Source organism: Meles meles, chromosome 6, assembly GCF_922984935.1.
Source record: "Meles meles chromosome 6, mMelMel3.1 paternal haplotype, whole genome shotgun sequence".
Classification (NCBI taxonomy): Eukaryota; Metazoa; Chordata; class Mammalia; order Carnivora; family Mustelidae; genus Meles; species Meles meles.
This window is the reverse complement of record NC_060071.1, coordinates 73,415,153-73,434,330: the sequence shown is the minus strand read 5'-3', so window position 1 is coordinate 73,434,330 and position 19,178 is coordinate 73,415,153. Positions and strand designations below refer to the sequence as shown.

The following is a 19,178-nucleotide window of genomic DNA, read 5'->3' as shown; positions in this document are numbered from 1 at the left end:
GCTCTCTGACAGTTTATTTTTTTTTTGACAGTTTATTTTTTATAGCATCCTGTTGCAGTTTCATTGATGCTGTATATTCTCTTAACTCTGAAAATAGTAATGACAGGGCTTTTGTTTGCTTGTTATTGAAACTCATCTATAACCATTGCTTTCTTCCAGTTCCATTCTTAATGTGTTGTATCTTACAAGCTTTCTTCAGAGGCTAGGATATTTTCAGCTTTCTGCCAGTGTTTAAGAGTGAAAAACTAAAAACCCAATTGGATACCCTGAGCACATAAGTGGGGCTTAAAGAAACTTTTGTTTTTATTTTTATTTGGGTTTTTGTTTTGTTTTGTTTTTTGAGCAAGATAGAGCAAGTAAGCAGGGAGTCCAATGTGGGACTCCATCCCAGGACTCTGGGATCATGACCTGAGCCAAAAGCAGATGCTTAAGTGACTGAGCCACCCAGGTACCCGCAAGGGGATTCTTACATGAAAGGTACATTATAGGATGATCTGGCTCTGCTGTTGGGAAAGCCTGATGCTAGTATCTTTAAGTGCCTTCTTGTGGGATGATCAGATTCCTTAAAAAAAATCTCTCCCAATCTCCTGGAGTCATGTGGTTGGAGAAAGTGTTGACAGTCTTATCATTCTGTATGTAAACATTCACTCAAATACCATTTTCAGTGTATTACCTATGCATGCCCTCAACCGTGACTGGATCCTGCAGGCCAGAGACCTGTTTTACTCTCTCCAAGGATGAAAACTACACTTTTCTGCCAGTCAGGAAGGGACATTTGCCCACCTGCACGAAATAGGGGAGGAGTTCTGGCTCTTTGTGGATTAGAAAATAGCCATGTTATTTTCATCCCAAAAGAAATAACTGGTTTAGCCAATGATGATCAGTGTATGAAATCATTAGGTAAAAGGAAGGTTTAAACTGGCAGCACCTGAAATCATCGGTAAATCTTAACATTTTACTAAATGTGGGACAACCAGACATTGCAGGCCTTTCAACACGATGCAGTGTAGCACAAAGCACCATGAACTGTTCTTGCAAAAAAGGATAACCTGTAATCTGATCAAATCTAGAGCATGAACTTCTACCTACAGGCCATATGGAGGATGAAGAAACGAGTTAAAGAAAGCTCAAGGGAGCAAACTTGCAAATAAAGAATATGCAACATTCTAAAGGACAACTGAATTGGTTCTCTTAATAAATCAATAGCATAGGGGGAAAGTGAGGAAGGAAGGGCTGCTCTAAATTAAAAGAAACTTCTGTGACATGACATCCAAATCCCTTTTGTAGACCTTTGTTTGGATCCTGATTCAACAAACCAACTAAACAAGACATTGGTGGGCGTCTGGGTGGCCCAGTTGTTAAACTTCTGCCTTCGGCTCAGGTCATGATCCCAAGGGTCCTGGGATCAAGCCCCTCATTGGGCTTCCTGCTCAGTGGGAAATCTGCTTCTCTCTCTCCCGCACCCCCTGCTTGTGCTCCCTCTCTATCTCTCTCTGTCAAATAAATAAAATTCTTTAAAAATAAATAAATTAGACGTTGTTGAACCAACTAGGAAAATTTGGTTATGAACCAGATAAAAGACAATACCAAATAATTATTATTTATTTTTTTAGATGTGATAAATGGCATGATGTCCACTTTTTAAACAGGTGTATGTCAAAATAAAGAGCAAAATGATACAATGTCTATGATTTCCTTTAAAGTAAATCAGCTTCAGCTAAGAAAATAAGAAAAAAAAAGATAAAGCAAATGCAGCAAAATCTTGTTAATCATTGAAGTTGGGTGATGGGTATTTGTTTCTACTCTTGTGTATGCATGAAATCCCCCCTACTGCATGAAATTATTTATTAAAATTTTTCAGTTTTCGGGGCGCCTGGGTGGCTCAGTGGGTTAAGGCCTCTGCTTTCGGCTCAGGTCATGATCCCAGGGTCCTGGGATCGAGCCCCGCATCGGGCTCTCTGCTCAGCAGGGAGCCTGCTTCCTCCTCTCTCTCTCTCTCTGCCTCTCTGCCTGCTTGTGATCTCTGTCTGTCAAATAAATAAATAAAATCTTTAAAAAAAAAAAATTTTCAGTTTTCATTTGAGAACTGTTGTTTCGTGTAGCGTAGCAAGGGAGCAAAATTAGGTGTGTGTGCAATTTCCTTTCATGTGTATCTCTCCTTACATTTTTATCCTTCAGCTATATGTTTGTAATCATTCGGTATTAAGCATATACATTGTATTTAAATCTTTTTCAAAGCACAGAGTCAATCCAATTAATAGCTGGTTTTTTGGTTAATTTATGTTTTTATGTATTTTAGTTTTCCTTAAGGTGTTATGTATACTATAATGGCTTGTATGATCTTGAGGTATATTAAGTTAGCTACCGGCATGTTATCCCTTTGAGATTTTCATGAAACAAGATGAAAATCTCCTAAGAATAGTGAGGCAGGTATATACACATACACATACTCACACACGTAAATGGACATATATACTTACAGTAATTCCATTTTAATGCTATTTAACTTCCATTGTAGGACCTTTCTTAGATAACCTTATAATGTTAAAATCTTAATAAATCTTTATTAAGTTAGGAGATATGTGTTAGCAATATTGATATATAACAGAAATAAAGATATCCAATACCAGAAAAAAAGATCTTTTTATGGGATCCTTGTTTTCAATTTTTAAAAAATATGTGTTTGTTTAGTTTTGAGAGACAGAGAAAACATGCAAGGCTGGGGTGGGGGTGGGGGGTTGGGGAGGAGGGAGAGAGAGAATTCCAAGTCGTCTCCATGTTCAACACTAACATGGGGCTCAATATCACGACCCTGAGATTATGACCTGAGCTAAAACCAAGTGTCAGACCGGACACTCCACGGAACGAGTCACCCAGGCACTCCTTGTTTTCAATTTTTGCCAATATCCTATGTAAAGAAAACCTTTTTTAGCAAACAAGGTTATCAAAGCAAAAGGCTGTTTCAAATTAGATGTTCAAATTTAAACAGACTTTTTTTTTAAGATTTTATTTATTTATTTGACAGAGAAAGTGATCGCAAGCAGGCAGAGAAGCAGGCAGAGAGAGAGGGGGAAGGAGGCTCCCTGATCATCAGGAAACCCTATGTGGGGCTCGATCCCAGGACCCCAAGATCACGACCTGAGCTGAAGGCAGAGGTTCAACCCACTGAGTCACCCAGGCACCCCTAAAGACTTATCTTTTTATATGTCTTACTACTTGGGTTTGCTCAGAAACATTGATATGTCTATGCAACTTAACAATTCATAATTAGAACCACAAATTAATAATTTAAAAATTGACCCTGAAAATTATATCTGTAGCACAGTCTCATGATCTCTTAAATCCAAAATCACCAACATGTACAACCTGCTTATTCATCCCTCAGTTTTATGTGATTAAGTCTCTGCCTGAGACTGAAATTCAGAGATTAGTTTTTTACATAAACTTCACAAGTTTTGTTTGTTTGTTTTTACTTTCACAGGAAGCAGTTGAATCAAATGATTTAGGGATAGCTGCAACATCAAAATTAGTTTTAGGAAATTATCACTGTTCATCATAGTTGGATACATTTAGTCTCAGACCCCTCTAAAAAGTCTCCTCAGCCAAAGTCATCCATTCATTGTAGACTCACATACACTTCAGAGAAGTTCGTGTAGTCCCAGCAATAACATTCTTCATCAACACAAAGGTTTTGTCCAAGTCAAAGGGGCATTTCTCCCTATGGCTACTAATAATTGGTTCTAGCTTCTGCCCAAATACAGTCACTTGGGGCAGAGTTTCAAAACTTAGGAATAATTTTTTTTTTTTTCCCTTTAAAAACAAACTAGGGCCAGGGCGCCTGGATGACTCAGCCTTCAGCTTCAGTCATGATCCTGGGATACTGGGATCAAGCCCTGCATCAGACTCTCTGCTCAGTGAGGAGCCTGCTTCCTCCTCTCTCTGCCTGCTTCTCTGCGTACTTGTGATTTCTGTCTGTCAAATAAATGAATAAAATCTCAAATATATATATATATATTATATATATAATATATATATAAAATAAAGACAAACTAGGGCCAAAGAAAAGTTATCAAAAAATGTTTATTATTGGGCGCCTGGGTGGCTCAGTGGGTTAAGCCGCTGCCTTCGGCTCAGGTCATGATCTCAGGGTCCTGGGATCGAGTCCCACATCGGGCGGGCTCTCTGCTCAGCAGGGAGCCTGCTTCCCTCTCTCTCTACCTACCTCTCTGCCGACTTGTGATCTCTCTCTGCCAAATAAATAAATAAATAATCTTTAAAAAAAATGTTTATTATTTGGGTATTACATAACTAAATGGCATATTTGCATGTAATAAGGTTGAAGAGGCCCAATTTTCATCCTGTCAGTAATTCAAGAACTATTTATTGACTACCAATGATATGCCAGGCACTGTACTAAGCTATCAGGGTTAGAAATTAATATTTGAAATATTCCATTTTGTAAGCTTTCCCCTTGCTAACCAGGTTAATTCTTTGGAAAGAATGCCTCAGGAAGAAAATCCATTAATCCTCTCTCCAAAGTACTGCAAAATTTGTTGGAACTGGTTTAATCACTCTTTGCTTATATAAACAAAGGATTTTTCCAAACATTTATAAGTGTCTAATTTAGGTGACAGGGAAATTTTACATAAAATAAACATTGCATATATTGACTTTCTTTTTAGTTGTTTTGATGCTTTAATCGATTTTAATTATTTTCATGTTGCCAGCGTTCTAGTTGTTCCTCTTCAGTTATGAGATGCATCGTCTCTTTCTCAGTTCCCTGGGGACTTTTATTGGTGGCAAATCCACTCAGGGAGAAGTCAAATCATGATTAGTGTGGAAACAATCATATAAGCCAGCTACTTGGGCCTAGTAAAGAAAACAAAGATCCTGAATTAGCTGGTTAAATAGTTTGAGGGAAAGATTTTGTGAAAAGACTAAATCAGGGCGCCTGGGTGGCTCAGTGGGTTAAGCCGCTGCCTTCGGCTCAGGTCATGATCTCAGGGTCCTGGGATCGAGTCCCGCATCAGGGTCTCTGCTCAGCAGCGAGCCTGCTTCCTCCTCTCTTTCTGCCTGCCTCTCTGTCTACTTGTGACCTCTCTCTGTCAAATGAATAAATAAAATCTTTAAAAAAAAAAAAAGAAAAGAAAAGACTGAATCATATGCAATCTGTTGTTTTCTACTATTAGCGACCAGTTTCTCAGTTTTTTGTTTTTGTTTTTACTGTCATAAGGGGCAATAGAGCATAAGGGTTAAGGGAATTAGAATCTGGAATTAGGCTGTCTTGGTTGTACCCCTGACTGTGCCCCATGTGTCAGTTTCCTCCTCTGTACAGGAAGGGTAATAATAATAGTACTTAGCAGAGCACCTGGGTGGCTCAGTGGGTTAAAGCCTCTGCCTTCGGCTCAGGTCATGATTTCAGGGTCCTGGGATCGAGCCCCACATCGGGCTCTCTGCTCAGCAGGGAGCCTCTTCCTCCTCTCTCTCTCTCTACCTACTGTGATCTCTGTCTGTCAAATAAATAAATAAAATCTTAAAAAAAAAGGTAAAAAAATAATAATAATACTTAGCTGATAGAGCTGAGAGGACTTAATACATGTTAAGTGAGTAGAACAACACTAGGCAAGTAGAAACCATTCAACAAACGCTAGCTAGTTATTCACATAGGGAGGTAAGGACACAGATGCTTTCAAATTGTTTAACTGTAAACCTGCTTTACTCATCTGAATATAAATCTCTATGTTTGTGTGGATGTCAAGGTTTGTGAAACACGTATTAAAGAATTGTGGGAAGTCATAAACTCTGACTGATGTCACAGACAGTAATCCTTCATAAATGGTACTTCTAGGCACTTCAATTTTTTAAGATTTTACTTTAAAGTAAAATATTTATTTTCAGTATTTGAAATATTTGAAAAATTATATAAGATAAAATAAAAATTTCATCTTATAAAAATATTTCATTTTTAAGGGGGAGGGGCAAAGAGAGAGGGAGAGAAGCAGGCTGCCTGCTAGCAGGGAATCTTAGGCAGGGCTTTATCCCACGGTCCTGAGAACGTGACTGGAGCTGAAATCAGGAGTCAGATGCTTATCTGACTGAGCCACCCAGGCACCCCTGCTCACTTCACATATAATACGACTTACAGTAAACTCAGAATATTCTAAAAATATTTTTTCTAGGTTAAAATTAAGCCTCTTTATTATTAAATACCCTAAGACCTCAGAAAATCTACTAATATCTAAAATGGTTGTTTTGCAAATTTCCCTATTGCAGCTGTTTGAGTTTAAATCAGTGAAATGTGCTTCTAAAAGTTTCTAAAGGCAAATGCAACACCAAGTGTTGTGTGTATATATATGTATGTATATATATATATATATATATATATATATATATATTTGTTAACAAATTTAAATTACAAAAACAAAGAAGAAATTTTCTTTATTATTATAGCTATGTAGCAAGTCTTGAACGGGGGTAGTATTTTTTTTTAAGATTTTATTTATTTATTTATTTGACAGAGATCACAAGTAGGCAGAGAGGCAGGCAGAGAGAGAGGAGGAAGCAGGCTCCCTGCTGAGCAGAAAGTCCAATGCGAGAAGCTTGCTTCCTCCTCTCTCGATCCCAGGACTCTGAGATCATGACCTGAGCTGAAGGCAGAAGCCTAACTCACTGAGCCACCCAGGCGCCCCTTACTGGAGTAGTAGTATTTCAGCCCTCAACTTTGTTCTTCTCCTTTAATATTGTGTTGGCAATTATCAGTATTTTGCCTCTCTATACAAACTTTAGAATCAGTTTGTTGGTATCCACAAAATCACTTGCTGAGGTTTTGAATGAAACTGTCTTGAATTTATAGATCAAGTTGAGAAGAACTAATATCTAGACAATATTGATTCCTTCCTATTCATGTAGATGGAGCATCTTTCCATTTACTTAGAGCTTACTTGATTTCTTTCCTCAGAGTTTTGTAGTTTTCCTCATATGAATCTTATATATATTTTGTTAGATTTATACCTAAGTGTTTCATTTTTTTGGTACTAATGTAAATGGTACTGTGTTTTAATTTAAAATTTCAATTATTCGGGGCACCTGGGTGGCTCAGTGGGTTAAGCCTCTGCCTTCAGCTCAGGTCATGATTTCAGGGTCCTGGGATCGAGCCCCGCATCGGGCTCTGTGCTCAGCAGGGAGCCTGCTTCCCCCTGTCTCTCTGCCTACTTGTGATCTCTCTCTCTTTCTGTAGCAAATGAATAACATCTTAAAAAAAAAATTCAATTATTCATTTCTCATACACTTTTATCAGGATAAAAATTTTTTCCCTTGAAAATCTTTTGTTGACCACACTGTTGTAGTTCTCTACGACAAAACTGTGTTTATATCACTAGATTGAAGCATTAAGATGGAAGACAGATCCTATTAGTCGGATTCTACAGAGAATGATTCCGCATAACTGATATATGTGTATATATATATGATCGGCTCATGCAATTATGGGGTTTGAGAAATCCCTCTATTTGCTGTCTTCAGGACAGGAAAGCCAGTGGTATAGTTCTTAGAACCAGAAGCCTGATGGTGTACTTGCAGTCAAGAACACGGGAAGACTGGTGTCCCAGCTCATCCAGCAGACAGAGAACAAATTCCCTCTTCCTCTGTCTTTTTGTTCTATTTGGGTCCTCAGTAGATTGGAGAACAATCTGCTTTATTCAGTAACCCAGCTCAAGTGCCAACCTCATGCAGAAACACCTTCACAGACACCCCCAGAAATCATGTTCAATCTCCATGTCCATGTTAAGTTGGTCCCCAAATTTAACCATCATAGGGGTAATCAGAATTAGTGGTCCTCACACTGAGATATAGATACAAGCCCATGGTGATAAATGAGGACATTCCAAGGGATATGGATATTACTAAGGGAAATGATGTTTAAGAAATTGATTTCATAAGAGTAATTTTATTTCATATTTCTCTTACTTTCATCTTCTTTTTGTCTTTCTTATTTCCACCTTCATAGAGGGTATCTCATAGTTGTTCTATATACCATGTGCACTGGAGAATTGGACACTTAGAAACTATGGCCAATGTAGTCAATCAGTTTTAGAAAAAAACATTTAAAGGAAGAAGTACAAACAGTAGCACAAGAACTGAGCCATGTAAGGAAGTGACCTAGCTCATACTGTGTGCTCCACAGGAGATGTTCAACAAATACGAGGAGTAAATGGATGACTGATTAATTAAGCAGTAGACTATGAGAACACTGATTTCCATATTCTGCTCCACTTCTTGTAACTCTTTACTGTGTAGGAACAGCACTTTGTCTTAATGTGACAAAACTCTGCATGCCCAAATCAAAGGTTGGAGTTACATCTTTACAATCTGGCCTCTCAGAGAGGTTTTTTTTTCTTCAACAAACATTGAATGATTCCTATGTAAGTGTCATCGAGGTAGGATACAGGTGAATAAGATGGGTAAGGTTAGGATCCTCGCATGTTTAGTGGCAGGAAATGAGGGGATTATAAGTAAGCAAGTAAGCTGGTAAGCTGGTAATTAGAATACAGGGAGAGAAATGCTGTGATAGGGGATATACAGTATATAGTGGGCGCATATAGAGTGAGCACCTAAACCAGATTGGGTGTTCTTTGTGAAGGAAATAAAAGAATTCTTGAAAGAAGGAATTCACAAGTTGAGGCCTGATAATGGCCATTTGGAAAGCACAGGAAGTAGGCTAGAAGTAACTAGAGATAAAACTGCAAAAATAAGATGAGATTAGATACTAAAGTATCTGGACCTGTTATGAGAGCATTAAGAGCCCTTGAAGGCTTGGAAGTATAGAAAAGAGCTAAGGATCATTCTCACTAAAGGAATTCTGAGAAAGAGACTGTTTAGCTTTATTACTGGAATCCCAGAAACTTATCATTTTAAGAGAGTTGATATGACATGATTATGCCTCTCTGCCTTTGTTTGAGTATTCTCTTGATCTAGAACACGTTACTGAACTTCCATATATACCTTTCCAAATCTCCCCACAATACTCAATTCCTATTCTGGCACTCTCAAGCTTTTCAGATATTCCCCAACTGGTGGTTAGATCCTACCACTGCATAGCGCCTTATTTGCGCTACATTTTAATCAGTTAGATATTGCTGCATAACAGATTACTTGAAGGAACAATAAACACACCATTTCTCATAATTCCCAAGAGTCAGGAACTTGGGAGTAGCTTAGCAGTGACTCTGTCCTGGGTGTTTTGTGAGGTTATAAGATGTCAGTTGGGGCTGCAGTCATCTGACATCTGGGGTTGAAGGACACACTTTCAGGATGGCTTACCCAGACGGCTGGCAAATTGGTGCTGGCTGTTGGCAGGTTTCATCTCCTTGCCACTTGTACATCTTTATAAACAGCCTAAGTGTCCTCATGGCATGGCACCTGACTTCCCCCAGAGTATTCTAAAAGAGCAAGGTGGGGACCAAAGCGTCTTTCATGACCAAGCCTTGGAAGTCTGACACATTGTCATGTTCACAATATTCCACTGACTACATGGGTCAGCCCTATTCAATGTGGGAGATCACACAAGGGGGAGAATACCAGAAAGAGAGGAACATGAAGGGCCCTATTGGAGGTTGGCAAACACAGCAATGATAACATTTATCTTCATTACCAGGTCGGCTTGTATCTAACTCTGTTCCACTAGATCAGTGTTTCTCATTCTTTTTTTCATTATCACTCCATTATGCAGTCTTTTCAGATATATTTTTCCTAATTGTACCTCCCCTCATGAAATTGTAATGTTTATTGATGTACTATACGGATATCTGTGCTTTGTATGTAAAAAGAGTAGCGTTTTTCACACACACACACACACACACACACCCAAGAATCAATTTTCACTTCCTTGAAGTAACGGATATCACCCCCTTTGATGTTGAGAATGCAGCACTAGACTGAGAGCTGAAAATCCCAGAGTGGCTGCCTCCAGTTTTCTTCCAGGGAAAGAGCTGGGGTAAGGCTAGGTGGAGGGAGGGAGCGGGGGTGGCAAACTCCCTACAGCCCCCACACACTCTCCCAAGGCAAAAACATTTCTCCCTGCTCAGTAGGGAGTCTGTTTCTCCCTCTGACTCTCCTTCTTCTCATACTTCCTCTCCCCCACCCCCATAAATAAATAAAATTATTAAAGTCTTTTTCCTGTCTTTCCTAGAAGATGCCCATCATTCTTTGGAATTCAGTTCTCTTGGTTGCCTACCATGACCTCAGTTCTCTGATGAGTTTTGAAAATTATAGTTTTGCAGGTTGTCTGGCTTTTTTTCTTATTAGAATGGGAGTGACATTCTCTTGTGGCTTTCTACCTCCTAGGAGGAAGTGGAACTCTTTCAGTTTTATGCAAATAATCAAGGGGTTTTCCAAGCACTAAATGTCCTGAGAGTGATTCCTACTGTCTTCTAAGGCAACGTCTGTAGCTTACAGTGCCTCATGGATTTCCTCATTTCTTCATAGTTTGCGTTGTTTGTAGCCATGCATGTAGCTGACATTTACTGAGCCCTTACTATGTTCTAGCACTGTTTGACATGCATTAGTTCATTTCAAACCACCCCTGACTCCTCTTTTCTCTCACGTCCACATCCTATCTGTTAGGTAATCCTTTGGCTCTATCTTCAAAATATAACCCATTCCTCTAAAAACTAAAAATGGACTCATGAAGGGTCTAACAATTGCATTTATCTCAGAGAAATGAAGTTTTTTTTTTTTAAAGATTTTATTTGTTTATTTGAGAGAGAAAGAGAGCATGAGAAGAGAGAGGTCAGCAGACTCCTTGCCCAGCAGGGAGTCCGATGCGGGACTGGATCCTGGGACTCCAAGATCACGACCTAAGCCAAAGGCAGTCACCCAACCCACTGAGCCACCCAGGCGCCCAGGAGTTATTTTCATGGAGGAACTTGTACACAAAGTTCAGAGCAACTTTTGTTTGTAGTGGTCCAGACTGCCCACATGCCCTTCAAAAGACGAGTGGACAAACTGTGGTGATGAAGGATAGTTGGAAGAAAGGCAGGCAGGGACAAGGGGGGCACGCCCTAAGAGGAAACCACCCTTAAGAGGATTTTCCAGCACCCTGGAAGGAGCCTTCCCCTCTTTCCCACATGGTAGATAGATGACAAAAACCTGATTGGATGACAGGCGCAGGGAGGGTTAATCAGATTAAAACAGCCGGGTAGGGGCACCTGGGTGGCCCAGTGAGTTAAGCCTCTGCCTTCGGCTCAAGTCAGGATCCAGGGTCCTGGGATCGAGCCCCGAATCGGTCTCTGCTTAGCAGGGAGCCTGCTTCCTCCTCTGTCTCTCCACCTGCCTCTCTGCCTACTTGTGCTCTTTGTCTGTTAAATAAATAAATAAAATCTTAAAAAAAAACAACAACAATAGCCCTGTAATGAGCATATAAAACCCCTAGACTTAGAACCTCCAGCGGCAACCCTCTGTGGTCCCCTCCCTTTTTGGGAGCTTTATATTCTATCATTCAATAAACTTTACTATTGCTCAATACCTTGCTTTGCTGCCCACTACCCTGTCTGGTCTACCCCTTCATTTTTTGAAGTGGGGTGACCAAGAACCGCAGGCACTGAAGGAAAAGAAATCCTATAACTTTGGTACATCCAGATCACGGGGGCTGTTCAGTAATGAAGAAGAATAAATTGCTGGTGTAAGCAGCAACTTGGATGAACCTCCAGGGAATTATGCGTAGTGAGGCTAACCACAGGGGGATACATATTGTATGATTCCATTTATGTAACAATTGTGAATAACATAATTATGGAGCTAGAATTACAGACTGCAGGGTGTTAGGTTAGGTGTGGGATGGGAGGGGTGTGGCTATAAAGGGGTAACATGAGGGATCTCATGGTAATAGTGTTAAGTATCTTGATTGCTTCAGTGGTTACTCCAGGCTACGCATTGACAAAGTTGTATAGAGCTACACACAAACATATACACAAATGAGTGCATATATAACCAGTGAAATTTAAGTAAACTCAGCAGATTGTGTCAGTGTCAGTTTTCTGGTTCTGATATTGTGCTGTGATTAAATGAAATGTTGGGGGGGTGGAAGGGGAATAGGTACTGGGGAAGCTTATTTTTACTTCCTTGTGTATTTCTTTGCAAACCTCCTGTAATTCTACAATTATCTTAAAGTAAATTCTAAATACACAAAGAAGAAAATCTAAGAATTGGTGCAGTGCCATGCTTTCTCACTCTTTTTTTTTTTTTTAGAAGATTTTATTTATTTATTTGAGAGAGAGAGCCAGAGAGAGAGCAAGTGCATTAGTGGGGTGAGGGGCAGAGGGGAAGCAGACACTCCCACTGACAGGGACCATGACCTGGGGCTCAATCCCAGGGCCCAAGCTGAAGGCAGAAGCCCAGCCCATCAAGCCACCCAGGCGCCCCGCTTTTCATTTTTCAAAAAAGATCACGTATAACACTTCACTTACTCCTTTAAAAAACTGTAGCAGTAAATGTTTCTTGAATTGTTGCAAATAATTGGGGGAATGATAGGGAGGAGAATGAGTATGTGATCCAGTGAGAGTGGGAAATAGAGATGTCATTGACCAAAGTGGAAACAGAGCCCCTGTGGAAAAAAGGGAGACAGAGAGAGCATTTAATGAACATTTTCTGAAACACTGAATGTATCCATCTTGTTCATCACTGAACATTAAAGGGGGCTGTTTCTGATATAGTCTTAGGAACTCAGTACTTTTTTTTAATGAATAAATTCGCTCCCCAAATTGATTTTTTATGAATAAATTCACTGAAAGCCAGCATGTGTGAACTTCAGGGCTTCTGATAACTTGTGAATTAAAAATTTTCATTAGTTCAATTAAAGAATAATTATATTCCTCATTTCTTTTTTTTTTTTTTAAGATTTTATTTATTTATCTGACAGACAAAGGCCACAAGTAGGCAGAGAGGCAGGCAGAGAGACAGAGGAGGAAGCAGGCTCCCTGCTGAGCAGAGAGTCTAATGTAGGGCTTGATCCCAGGACCCTGGGATCATGACCTGACCTGAGCTGAAGGCAGAGGCTTTAACCACTGAGCAACCCAGGCACCCCAAGAATAATTATATTCCTCATTTCTAACTCAAAACTAAATGCACCAAGGGGCACCTGGGTGGCTCAGTCAGTTACGTGTCTGACTCTGGATTTCAGCTCAGGTCATGATCTCTGGTGAGGTTGTGAGATTGAGTCCTGCATCTGGGCTGGGCATGGAGCCTGCTTAAGATTCTTTCTCCTTCTGTCTCTCCCTGCTCCTGCTCTCGCTCTTTCTCACAAATAAATAAATCTTTAAAAAAAAAAAAACTAACTAACTAAATGCTCCAATTTAGCGAGAGTTGGGGAGATCAAGTGCCATGGAGCTATTCTTATTACCTTCCTACATCATCCAAACAAGGGGTGAAGCACTGTGGGTACAAAAAAGGCCAGTCACAAAGACTCAGGAAAACAAAGCACTCTTATCTCATTGTATTTTGATCTTCCGGTTTGTCTCCACCTTCTAGATTACAAACTCCCTTAAGGCAAGAAATGTGTAGGCCCAAATGAGATCTAGAAAATAAACCTTTACTGAAGGGACACATAAATTAGACAAAATCTCTGCCCCAAGGTGCTGATAATCTAGTAGGACAGGTATGACACATATAATAAAACATTTTTGTTTTAGCCTCGGTCCTCCTGGACCCGCCAGATGGGGAAGGAACACAGAATACTTGAAGACTGTTCATAAGCATGGCCCAAGCTTGTTAGGTAAAGCAATGGACAGATTAGTTTTGTTGGAGAGAAGATCCTATTTCACTGAACTGTGGGTCATAACATTATGCCCAAAGAAACCAGAACAACAACAAAAAGTACATACTGTATGATTCCATGATATAAACCCCTGAAATATGCAAACTAATCTATAGTGACAGAAAGCAGATCAGTGACTGCTAAGGGATGGGAATGGGGAGGAACAGGATGGAGGGATTACGAAGGAAGGGAAGAAACGTGGGGGGTGATGAACACATTCACTATCTTGGTCATGGTGATTTCGGTAGTGTATACACATGTCGACACTTGTGAAATTGCACATTTAAATATGTGACGGTTCTTGTACATCAATTATTCCTCAGTAAAGCTGTGTTTAAAAAAAGGGTGCGATAGAGTCAGGTAATAGAGGGTCAGACCGACAAACTTCTTCCTTGGGAGCAGAAAGGTCTTATGCGAAAAACAAGTTAGTAACCTAACGCTGTTAGCCAAACCCGGGCTTAGCAAAGGAAAACAAAAAGCAGAGAGGCTTGTATTAGGCCGGGGAACAATCCGCAGCCTTTGGTTAAGGCGGGTGGTGTATGCGTTGTCTGTGGGGGCCGTCTCTGGAAGGAAAGGATGGAGCCCACAGTTAAATGTGGGAGAATTTTTTTTCTGGCAGAAACAGAGGAAGTTGGAGGAAGAACGTGATCTGGGTGAGAAGATGATGCGGCATTCTAGACAAGGAGAGTTAAGACTTCCCGCTAAAGCACAGAGAAGAGGCTGGGAAACGCCGCAGGACAGCGTAGGCAGGGGCCAGGCCCAGCTGGTGCAGCGGACCGAGGCCAGGCCCGGCTAGCGGAGATCAGACCACGCCGCCACTCCAGGCTGGATCCCAGACGCCCGGAACCTTAAACCTCCACTATAGCTCCCTCGAGTTCCATTCCGGGAGGGCAGACACAGGTCTGTGCGAGTCCCGCCCAGGTAGCCAATAGAGACCCTGCGCAATCACCCGACCCTCCGCGGGAAACCCGGAGCGGTAGGCGGAGGCGCCCGTGCCCGGCGCGTGCGCGCGGCGCGGAGGGAGGCGGCCTAGACGGGAGGGAGCGCGCGCCCTTCACGTGACCCAGCCCGCGGGCGGCGACGCACACGACGCGCCCCTCACGTGGTCTGTCTCCAGCCCCGTCGCCGGCGGAGGCGGGCGCGGGCGCGTCCCTGTGGCCAGTCACCCGGAGGAGTTGGTCGCACAATTATGAAAGACTCAGCTTCTGCTGCTAGCGCCGGAGCTGAGTTAGTTCTGAGAAGGTTTCCCTGGGCTGTCCTTGTCCGGCGGCCTCTGCTGCCGCCTTCGGAGACGCTTCCCAATAGATGGCTACAGGCCGCGGAGGAGGAGGAGGTGGAGTTGCTGCCCTTCCGGAGTCCGCCCCGTGAGGAGAATGGTACTGGACCCACGCAGGCCCCGGCCGGGGGAATGGCCCTGGGGGGTGGCTGGCAGGGAAGGGGGTTGGACCTGACTGGCAAGTGTGCGTCCGGAGCCGTGCTTCCTGGGGCGAAGGAGCCCGGAATTGCCTTGAGGCTTCGGGACTTGCCCTGGCGGGACGGGAGTGCAGTTCGTTCGGGGGTGAGGGGCAGGAAGCAGGCAGCAAATCTGGTACGACAGCTCGCCGCGGGAATGCCCCGAGCGGGGACCTGGCTCCAGCGAGGGCCCCTCGAGGCGGCAGAGGCGCGAGCCAGGGAGTACCTGCTAGAGCCGAGCGGCCGCAGAGCGCCAGACGCAGCGCTCAACCTCCAAGCTCCGCATCTCCCGGGAGCGCGTTCCTCCTGGCGCCAGTTGCTGGCAGATAAGGAAGCCAAATGCTCTGCTCAAGTTCGGCTTGGAAAGGGAAGGAGGGTTGGGAGGAAACACAAAAGGGATAGAGGACACGGGATTGGAGCTGTGCCGTATTTGCTTGCGCAGCGGATACTCCACAGGTACGTTTTCCTTCTGGAGCCAAAGAGGAGGGATTTGACGATATTGATGGTAGATCTGGTTTCCAGTTTTCCTTAGCAAGAATTAAGGATTTTTATTGGGACGCTGCTGTAGGTACCGAGGCGATGTGTTACTGGTATTAATGTCGAACTTTCTCATCCGTTGCCCTAGAGAAGGGTTTTAAACCTACCATGTACAATGGAGACAGGGATTGGGTGCATTGCAGCTTTTGATGGAGCTTTTTGTTGTTGTTGTTAAGACCGGGAGTCACATTGGAAGTTTACAAAGAAAGTAATTTAGATCAGGGACTTGAAGAGCAAAGTGTTTTTCTGGTCAGTACTTGATAGGTTTCATGCAAACGTCTCTCCCTCTGCTGGAGTCTGGCAGGTTTACTTTTCTCCAGAAGTTAATTCAAGTGCCATACAAAAGTGAAACCACGAATATTGTTATACTGTGAATCAATAGTGCACCTTACACTATTTTCCACCCTCTGTGGTAATGTAAAGTCAACAAAAGCATCATTTTACTTTTTTCCTTAATTTTAAAAAAAGGATTACTAACACCAGATTTTTAAATTTATTAATTAAATGGGTGTTAAGAGAATCTATTTTGGAGGGAAAAGTTGAACCATAGTGCCTTTTTAATGGAAAAAGCAAACCATTAATACTGACTCTTCAGTTATGTGTATAGATTTTTTTTGATGGTAAATAGCATAAATCTGAGCACACCCGTTTCACTATTTTGAAACACGTTTTTAGATACTTTAGAAAATGGAAATCAAGATGATTCATCATCTTCAAACCAGCTAACTTTATTTCTAATGACTTTCTAGTGAAAGTCTATAATTTCTTAGTCTTACCTCAGATGCTGTTCTTAAATTCAGCCTCTTAATGTCTTTTTCATACCTGCCTTGAAACCCAACCTTCAAAAATTAAGATGTGGTGTGAATTTCTCCTGTTTCTGCTGTCTTTCCATTTATGTACAGGTTTTTTTGGTGGTAGATGCCCCCCCCCCCCCCACTTAAGCTTAGATACATAAGTTGTGCACTTTCTGTGGCACATAATATTAACTCAGTGTTGATTGTACATGCATACAATCCTGTTGATTCTCCACGGAGAAATTCTCATTGTAAAATTTGGAATTGAGGGTCTGATTTTATTTTTTACATTGCTTGAGTCCTGACTGCTGCTGTGTGGTTTTTTTTCCTTTCTTTACAATTTCCAATTAAACCATAGTGAAAACTGAAAACTGAGGTTGTCCAATAATGATAATTTGTTGAGCCTCCTCAAATTTTAGGTCAAAGTATGACCTCAAAGTTCAACAAAGTGTGTTGTATCTACACTATAGTTCTTATTGTAAACTATTATTTAAAGTATTTGCTTCTGGGGGGCACCTGGGTGGCTCAGCTGGTTAAGCATCTGACTTTTGGTTTTGGCTCAGGGTCCTGGGATAGAGCCCTGTGCCAGGCTCCCCACTCAGCAGAGAGTCTGCTTGTCTCCTTCTCTCTGTCCTTTCCCCAGCTTGAGCACTTGGCATGCTAGCTCTTTCTCTCTCCCTCAAATCAGAATAAATCTTTAAAAAAAAAAAATAAAGTTTTGCTTCTGGTAATCAGTTTTTTCTTTGACATTAAAATATAGCATACAAAATTTTCCTGCATTTAAAAAAACATTTAAGCAGCCAGCCAACCAAAAAACCCCAATACAAAACAAACAAGATACCAAAAACAAAGTTAAAAACTGGAGAGTGGAATCAAATTTTGTACAAAATTATCCACGATGGCTACAGAAATATTTGTTTTATTCATTTGGTAATTGGTTATTTAGTGTTTAATTTATTCTTTTTTAAAATATGTTATTTATTTGTCAAAGAGGGAAAGAGCACAAATGGGGAGCAGCAGACAGAAGGAGAAGTAGGCTCCCCACTGAGCAAGGAGCCTGATGAGAAACTCAATCCCGGGACCCTGGGATCATGACCTGAGCTGAAGGTAGATGATTAACCAACTAAGCCACCCAGGCATCCCAGTTTTTCATATATTCTAAGCACTGTGATGGGCACTGGAGTGCCATGTGTTAGACAACTTTTCTGCTTTTAAACAGCTAATGTTCTAGTTATTTTTATAGAAGATCTAGTTGTTGTCAGTGGAAGGTGCATGCATCATAAAACAAAAATTTAGTGTCTACCGTATTGCAGACACTGTGGTACTTAATAGTTTTGAAAGGCAGTACAGATAGGCAAAAGCCAGGAGGGTGGTATGATACTATTGTGTAGATTACTTTGAAAATATGGGGTAATAAAGGAGAGAAAGGAAAGTCTGGGTGGGTTTGCACAAAAGCTGATGGTAGAGGTGAGTCCTACAGAGTTGTAGGAATTGGAATTAACCTGGAAATAGGGGCATTGAGTTGGTGGTTTTAGTCCAAGGAAACTGAGCTTTAGAAGAGAAGAGCATCCTTAGTTTATTCTGGGAACTACCGTACATGTACTTGAAGCAGTTCGGAATGAGTGGAGTATGGGATGATATTGGGTGCTGGTGGAAATGTTTTAGAGACAAAAAGCAGATTCCTTTTTCTTTTTTTAAGGTTTATTTATGTATGGGGAGTCTGGGTGGCTCATTCGTTAAGCGTCTGCGTTAGGCTCAGGGACGATCCCTGCATCTGGCTCCCTGCTTGGCGGGAAGCCTGCTTCTTCCCCTGCTTGTGTTCCCTCTCTCACTGTTTCTCTCTCTGTCAAATAAGTAAATAAAAATCTTGAAAAGATTTATTTATTTTAAAGAGAGAGCATGTGTGAGTAGGGACAGGGGACAGAGGGAGAGAATCTCAAACAAAATACCCTGCTGAAGACAGACTCTGATGGAGGGTTTGATCTCAGAATCCTAAGATCATGACCTGAGCCAAAACCAAGAGTTGGACCCTCAGCTGACTGAGCTGCTCAGGTGCCCCAAGGACCATATTTCTGAGGACAATGTATGTCGTAAAAAGAAGTTTGGATTTCATACTGGAGATGTTGGGGATCCACTTAAGGAAACAATATGGGGGTGAGTGGAGTGTGTTTAAATTGGAAAGAGAGGGGCGCCTGGGTGGCTCAGTGGATTAAGCCGCTGCCTTCGGCTCGGGTCATGATCTCAGGGTCCTGGGATCGAGCCCCGCATCAGGCTCTCTGCTCTGCAGGGAGACTGCTTTCTCCTCTCTCTCTGCCTGCCTCTCTGCCTACTTGTGATCTCTCTCTCTGTCAAATAAATGAATAAAATCTTAAAAAAAAAAAATTGGAAAGAGAGACCATAAGGAGGAGGCTATAGCAAGACTCTGACCAAGTATCAAGGGCTTGAAACAAAGAAGTAGTGGAAGGAGGAACAGATTGAGATGTTTAGGATTTAGAATATTTAGAACTTGGTTACTTGGTTACTTTTGTGTACTCTTAAGTATGTGTGTGTATTGGCAAATGTCAGTAATAAGAACCAGACATAAAATG

The 19,178-nt window shown here is 41.6% G+C and overlaps 1 protein-coding gene across 1 annotated transcript in view; it reads left to right on the top strand.

Moving 5' to 3' along the window:
- The first annotated feature begins 14,928 nt into the window (after positions 1–14,928).
- TRPM7 (transient receptor potential cation channel subfamily M member 7) overlaps positions 14,929–19,178 on the top strand; it is a 116,477-nt gene continuing 112,227 nt past the window's right edge. The window contains exon 1 of the mRNA XM_046007338.1: positions 14,929–15,183. Coding sequence (XP_045863294.1) covers positions 15,181–15,183 — 3 coding nt within the window. The 5' untranslated portion in view covers positions 14,929–15,180. The remainder of the gene's footprint in view (positions 15,184–19,178) is intronic.